General features: G+C 46.4%; 1 protein-coding gene across 1 annotated transcript in view; it reads right to left on the bottom strand.

Annotated features, from left to right (window-relative positions):
- kirrel3a (kirre like nephrin family adhesion molecule 3a) overlaps positions 1-7,500 on the bottom strand; it is a gene marked incomplete at both ends in the record, with an annotated part of 168,331 nt that overhangs the window by 9,668 nt on the left and 151,163 nt on the right. The window contains 4 exons of the mRNA XM_084445643.1: positions 180-280; positions 4,114-4,240; positions 5,345-5,472; positions 5,976-6,124. Of these exons, the coding sequence (XP_084301769.1) occupies positions 180-280; positions 4,114-4,240; positions 5,345-5,472; positions 5,976-6,124 (505 nt within the window). The remainder of the gene's footprint in view (positions 1-179; positions 281-4,113; positions 4,241-5,344; positions 5,473-5,975; positions 6,125-7,500) is intronic.

Below are 7,500 nucleotides of genomic sequence, written 5' to 3'. Positions count from 1 at the left end.
GATATCTCAGGTCTTCGCAGTGCAAAAGCGACTTCTCTTTGATATTCATTGTTTAGTACAAGACCAGCGTTCCTCCACGTTTAAGGGCCGACCGTGTCTTTTGGCCGGACCGTCCTGCGCCCCTGAGAGAAGAGGGAATGAGTGATTGAGGACGGGGGGGGGTAAGATGGATGACTTACAATGCGGTCAGGCGGCGGAGTGCTGCGGATGAAACACTTGATCTGTCCCTTCTCCCCGTAGAGGGCCTGCTGGGTCTGTGTGCTGGAGATAGTGGGGGGACCTGAGGGCGCAGCCCGGGAACAAAAAAAACACACCCACATTCAATCAGCAGAATAAACCAGCCATGCATCACGCCGGCCAGCTATCGCGGCGCACGCTAACAGCTCTGCCGGGGAGTGTCGGGGAGAGGGGGGGGCGGAGGAGGGGGAGTCAGCGAGGGCACGGGAATAACCAAATCACTTTTATCGTACAAAAAAAATTCCTGTCACCGGAGCGATTATTCATTCGTTGGTGTTTATTAGGTTTTCTCAGCAGGGCGCGGGTTTTGTGGGCGTACAGAGAAAGATCGGAGACTATAGGGGTTATATTACTGTATTTGATGGAAGGAGAGGGGGGGGGCGGGTGGATGGAGGGATGACTAGCGCAGCGATCCACCGTCGTGATAAACGGGGAATTGTCGTCGCTCCGGTTGGCTTCCCGCCACGCCCGTTTTAGTTCCGTTTTTTTGCCTTTTCGGTCTTTTGAGTGAAAACCTTTTCGAATGTGTTGACCTTTGACCTCCGCCGACGAGGCTCTGGAAGCACTTGCAAACAGCAGAACCGACCACGAGCGAACGAAACACATTCTAATCTCTTTCCCCCCCCCCGATTCACGACCACAACCGCACCGCCTCCATTACCCAGTGAGCGCCCCCTGGAGGCCGAACCATAGCGGCGCTGTTTACAAAAACACAACCGATATCAAACGAGGAGCGAGACGAAGCAGGAAGAGAGATGGAGCGTCCGAGACCAGACTGACCGCAGTGTCACTGACGCATCACGCCGCCGCCGCGTGGGCGCCGCGTCCGCCCGGCGCCCCAATTACCCCGCCGGTTTCATCTCCTGGTCTCGTGTGTTTTTTTTAACACATTAATTGAAACTCCCGGACAATGAAGCTGCCTCCCTTCTCTTAATTATGTAGGGGGACGCGCGGAAAAAAAAAGCGTGGCGTTTGGGGAGAGGCATCTTGGCGCAGCGCGGGCTGTGACAGCAGAGCTAATTCACACGGGGTCCTGCAGGGCTGCCCACGCCAGCTGACAGGGGAGCAGGAAGCGCAAATGAGGACTATAATTAGATGACTTTATCTCACAGCCTCAGACTGGGAGCAGCTCTCCCGAGTAACCACAGGAGATGGAGGACAAGGAAATATTTGAAAGAGAGGGAGGGGGAAAGACGGAGAGTGAGAGTGAGGGAGAGAGAAAGGGGGGGGGAGAAGAAGAGAGCGGGGGGGGTGATAGAGAGAGAGGGAGGGTTATAGAGAGAGAGGTGTGATAGAGAGAGAGAGAGTCACGTTTTTCCATCTGTCTATCAGATTGAGTGAGATTTAATCAGTGAAAGGATAAGTTCATTATTTTGGACTTGAGACGATTCTCGTTCTGTCCTCCATGAACCTGACACGTAGAGACGATCTCGTTCTGTCCTCCATGAACCTGACACGTAGAGACGATCTCGTTCTGTCCCCCATGAACCTGACACGTAGAGACGATCTCGTTCTGTCCTCCATGAACCTGACACGTAGACGATCTCGTTCTGTCCTCATGAACCTGACACGTAGAGACGATCTCGTTCTGTCCTCATGAACCTGACACGTAGAGACGATCTCGTTCTGTCCTCATGAACCTGACACGTAGAGACGATCTCGTTCTGTCCTCATGAACCTGACACGTAGACGATCTCGTTCTGTCCTCATGAACCTGACACGTAGAGACGATCTCGTTCTGTCCTCCATGAACCTGACACGTAGAGACGATCTCGTTCTGTCCTCCATGAACCTGACACGTAGAGACGATCTCGTTCTGTCCTCCATGAACCTGACACGTAGAGACGATCTCGTTCTGTCCTCCATGAACCTGACACGTAGAGACGATCTCGTTCTGTCCTCCATGAACCTGACACGTAGAGACGGTCTCGTTCTGTCCTGCATGAACCTGACACGTAGAGACGATCTCGTTCTGTCCTCCATGAACCTGACACGTAGAGACGATCTCGTTCTGTCCTCATGAACCTGACACGTAGAGACGATCATTTCCCTGATCCTCTCAGTATTGAGCGAGCTACAGTTCTGCCAATGAGACATTGGAAAAAGTACAAACCATTGCCGTAATAAAAGATTACAAATATACTGTGTTACAAATAGTTAGTAGCTAGCTATCTCCAACATGAGGTCAGGATTTGTAGTCTAATTGTGATCAGCTGCTTTTCAAGTGACCCTCTAGAAGTAAAAGTGAACGAAACGGTTTCAAAATGGAACAACATTCGGTTTGTAACGGCTACTTTCCCAGACAGCAATCCGATCAGGGCCATATACAGGCCAGATCTGGCACTTGTGGCTTAGTTACGGCCCATATACGGCCCAGATCCGCTTGCTATCTGGGTTTCACGGAAGAGCATACTGAGACTGGGAAGATGACACCTCGTGCTTCCCGTCTCAGAAAAGCTCAGGTATGATACTTTTTCCGACGTCTCAGTAACTTCCATTGTAGCCGAGTGAGCACCTGTAGAACAACTGTAGCTACAGAAGCTCAATACTGAGGTGATCAGGGAAATGATAGTTTATGTATCAGGTTCATATAAGACATCATTCAACTATAGCAAAGTTACTGGGGTCTGGATTCATTTTTGACACATTAATTATATTTTTATGCCCAATCATGGAAACCGAATGCTACGGAGGCACAACCATCCCCCCCCCCGCATAAATAAACGAATCATTTGAATTCCAAATGTAGCTCTTGGCATTAACATAGTCCTATTTGGACTATTATTATTATTATTATTATTATTATTATTATACTATTAGCATATCTCGACAGTTACTCAAAGAACAGACCTCTCCCAACAACCTTGGCGAGAGTAAACTTCCCTCGCAAGGGTTCGGAAATTCATAACCCGCCTCCGTGAACCCAATCCCCTTTATTGTTTCATTTCCCCAGCGCCATAGTCTACCGCAAAGCATGATGGGATCCACGATGAAAGCTTTCATCAAAAACGCTCGCAGACGACAGCCACGGAAGTCTTTCTCACTGACGGGTTAAACTCAAACGGAGACAATAAGAGCAGATCCCTGGCCCCTGGCGAGAGAGAAGCACAACTCCTGTATTCCTCTCGCCCCTGTGGATTATTCCGCCTTGAACTTTATGATCACATGCCCTGCTCGGGAAATCCAGCTGGTTGCTGAAGAGTCTATATCCCTGCTATCGATTACCTGACCTCGGCGAGTCTTCAGGCGTATTCAACAACTGTCTCTGTGTCTTTGTTTACTATTTATTGATTGGTTTAAAAAAAGGTTGCAATAACTCCTCATTTGGCCGTGACCAGCTGTCATGGGAACTGAGATAAGGGTTTGGGCATTTGGCCTGTTTGGAATTGATGAAATGATCCGTGGTTCACCTTTAATAATATATGGTTTTGTTTTTCTGGGGACTAGATGCAGTAATGATCGCAGAGTAATGAACAATTAACACTTTATTTGAAGGGTTACTCTGTAGATGGTCAACAATCAAAACGTATTCAAACTTAAACTATCCGTCTAAGACGTATTTAATTTAGACATTTTAGAATACATTTTTGTTTCCGGATCTTGTTGCTATGCATGTTAATGTAAATGCTATGCCTTGCCAACGGAGGTCTGGAAACTTACTGCACGATCAATAGAAACTTTCAAACAAGGAAAATCGAATCCATCTAGTCTTCATTCATAAACCAAAAGCCCAAATGCATATCTCAGGACTGTTCAGAGTGCTGTGTTTTTCTTTGTGGTCGAAGGTCGACATTGATCCGTTCGCATTCAGCCCTGCTTCTTCACCGATATTTACGTGCGCTACTTCACGTGCGCTGCTTCACGTGCACTGCTTACCGTTCACGGTGAGCGACACCTCCTTCTCCCCCGCGCCGACCCTCGGAACCACAGCCCGGCACACGTATTTCCCAGCATCCTCCTGTCTCACTGCCTTCAGCGTCAGAATGCTCTTGTTGCTAAGCACCTGCGTGGGACAGAGCCAGAGGTCAGACACTAGGTGTGTGTGTATGTGTGTGTGTGTGTGTGAGTGTGTGTGTGTGTGTGTGTGTGTGTGTGTGTGTGTGCAGGGCTGAAAATTATCACCTGCCATAGATTTGGGAAGGCTATCTGAAATAAAGATATACTTGGCCGGTAGATTTTTTCATCTACAGTGACTCACCGTGAGCCCAAAAGGTAACTATCAGAATATCAACACGCATAAAAGGACTGTGGCACCACTTCTGCAGCTGTGAAACACTTGAACCAGGGAGGAGTGTTTGTTGACCGTAAATGCGATGATGACCTCAGCAAATTGACACATACGTGCCTACGGGTAAAAAGCGTGGGCCACTGTGAAAAGATCCTGTTCAATCAATATTATGAAAACATACACTTTTCAAAAGAAATGTGTGTTCTGGAAAATGTGGTTTGTATGCTTGTGTGTGTGTGTGTGTGTGTGTGTATAGTGTTAATGCAATTCTAGTCTCACCAATGTGTTTTGTTTTCCTACTTGATGGATGTTTTCTCTAAGTTTATTGTTTTAACCTCTGTGAAACTGCATTTCCTTCCATTCCCAGAGAATCCCTCTGTTTAGATTTGGTTTGTGACAAATCGTAACAGAATAAAACTTTTGTCTTTTGTTTGAAACCAGCTTGAATCGACCACATCGCGTGTTCTTTGAAATCTCCCTTGAACCAAGTATATAAATACTTTCATAACAGTTCATCAGTCTTTTCACTCAACATCTTCTCCAAGGTCACAGAACATCACACAGAATATCAATACTGGTTATGATGGCTCTATCAACAAGCAAACCAGCTAATATACTGCAAGTAGGATACACACAGACGGACGGACACACACACACACCACACACACACACACACACACACATTATACCGTATACATAGTGGCTAGTCTAAAACTGTCTCACATAACGTCTGAGCTAATAAAGCATGTATTAACTATAGATAAAACACTAATAAAACATGTATAACATCTAAATAAACCACTAATAACATAAGTAGAGCGTATAATGTAGAAAAAAAAACACTAGTAAATTGTTTAAGCGTATAAATAAACCACCCACCACTCCAGATCCACGTTTCATCCACACGATGATGAGGGAGGGGTTTCCCGTCCAGGCGCAGTTGAAGGTGGCGTCCGAACCCTGGTCCACCTGGAGGGACTGCGGCTCGGCCGCCATTCTGGGTCCGACTGTAACGTAAGGAACGCGCGGTCAGTCGGCCGCTCCCTCGCACCGTACGGCGGTTACGTGACGTCGCGGTCAACATGTCGAGGCCGAACCCGTGCCCAAACGTCGACGTGCCGTTTAGTCGGGCGAGAGCACATCGGGTTGTGAGAGCGTGTTTGTCGAATCAACGTGTCTGTTGGTCAGAATCTCGACAGGCGTTTTTTTTTATTTTTATATCAGGTGTGCGTCAGCTTCAGCTGTTTACTGCACTGTGGACAATGTGGAACATGCTGTTCTTTAGCGTGCAGTCGTCTATAAAGAGCCTTTTCAAAATAAACACGGGGGGATACAGAATGCAGCTACATGAAGTCTGGAACACATGCTGCTGCTGGCTACTGCTAAGTGCTGGGAGATGGGGTCTATTGTATCACATGTCCATAGAGATGAAGACAATATGGTGGTGGGTGTTCAGCCCAGAAGGTAGGGTCCCAGCGGCCGTCGCTGTGCGGTGAGAGGAATGACTCACAGTAGACATCCACGTTCCTGCTGAGGTTGGTGCTGCCCAGGGTGTTGGTGACCTCGCAGGAAACCGGCTCCGTGTAGAACGAGTGGTCCACGATGACCTCGTAGGTGTCGCCTGTCACTTCCTGGATGATGCTGCCGCCTTTAGCCCACCTGGGCACAGGTCACAGTGGGGGGGTGGCGTGGGTTATGACATCACGATGACATCAGACACTGACTCCAAAACCAGGAGAAAACACTCAAGGGCAATTTACGCTATTTTGCCTAGCATACAATAGATATATAGATAAATAAATAGATAGATAGATAGATAGATAGATAGATAGATAGATAGATAGATAGATAGATAGATAGATAAATACATACATACATACATACATACATACATAAATGACAGCTTGTGCTGTTTCATTGTATTGTTTGTCTCTCTTTCATTTTCTCTTTCATATCCATGTTCTGCCACAGTGAAAGGGAACATGGAGGCTCTGTCATTGTATCTGTTATTCACCGGCTTTTGATGCCCTGGTCATTAATGTCAGATTAGAATAAATTGCCTGTGTGAAATACCTTCCCCTGGTACAAACATATCTCACTGCATTGACTGTAATAGCCAGGCCAAGCAGTAAACAAACAAATTGTTTATATTCATAGAGGCGGCAAAGTGGCAAAGTACAGTAACTATACAGGACCTAGAGCTGTGGAAATCTGATTAATTATAAGATTATAAAACATTACAATATATGAATTGATGCAGAACATACACTACGCTTCCGAATTCTGTGTTTGAAGGATTATGAATATTAATGGTCTATGGACAAACATTGTTTGAATATTAATGAGGTGTTTTATAACGTACTCTGGTTGAGTGTAAAACCCCTGATGGATTTATGTGTAATGCTACCTGAACAAGTATGCAATGTGAAAATGAAGAGGATGCGATTTGTAGAAAGACACTCCACTGTGAGCTCATTGGGGTTAACACTTACTTGAAAAAACAACATATTATCGTCGAATTTATGTACCGAACACGATTCATACTTTTCACTCCGGTCTGAGTCAACAAGCTCTTTAATGTTGCTTCGTCAAGAGCTCTGTTCAGACGTGGAATCTACCGAGAGGAAAAGTTCATTACGCGGAGGCACAGTGGAACAAGTGAGCTGCTGTTGATCAAGTCAGGCAAATATCTGCTACTTTTCAAGTCTCGCACCGCAGCTCTCCGGGGGGATGAGGCAGACAGACAACGCTGTCAATGTTGCCTTCCTCAATTCAAATGAGCCTGTGTCTGTTCCAGACAGCAGGGTGGGGAGATGTTTAATGCCGAACCTTTCAGCCCACGCTGAATTATTCAATAGCAATCATGCATATGAGCAAGGCTTTTTAACATGTAACTTTACATAAAAATACAAAGATTGCCTATTTTCTTCGTATTTCCACGCCGTTCCTGTTGACTGTGATCTTCCGCTGTCACATTAATGGGTTGGGTGGCATGTGCTGGCACACACACACACACACACACACACACATACATA

Source organism: Borostomias antarcticus, assembly GCF_949987555.1.
Source record: "Borostomias antarcticus genome assembly, chromosome: 1".
Lineage (NCBI taxonomy): Eukaryota > Metazoa > Chordata > Actinopteri > Stomiiformes > Stomiidae > Borostomias > Borostomias antarcticus.
The sequence above is the reverse complement of the archived record's forward strand: the minus strand, read 5'-3'. Positions and strand labels throughout refer to the sequence as shown.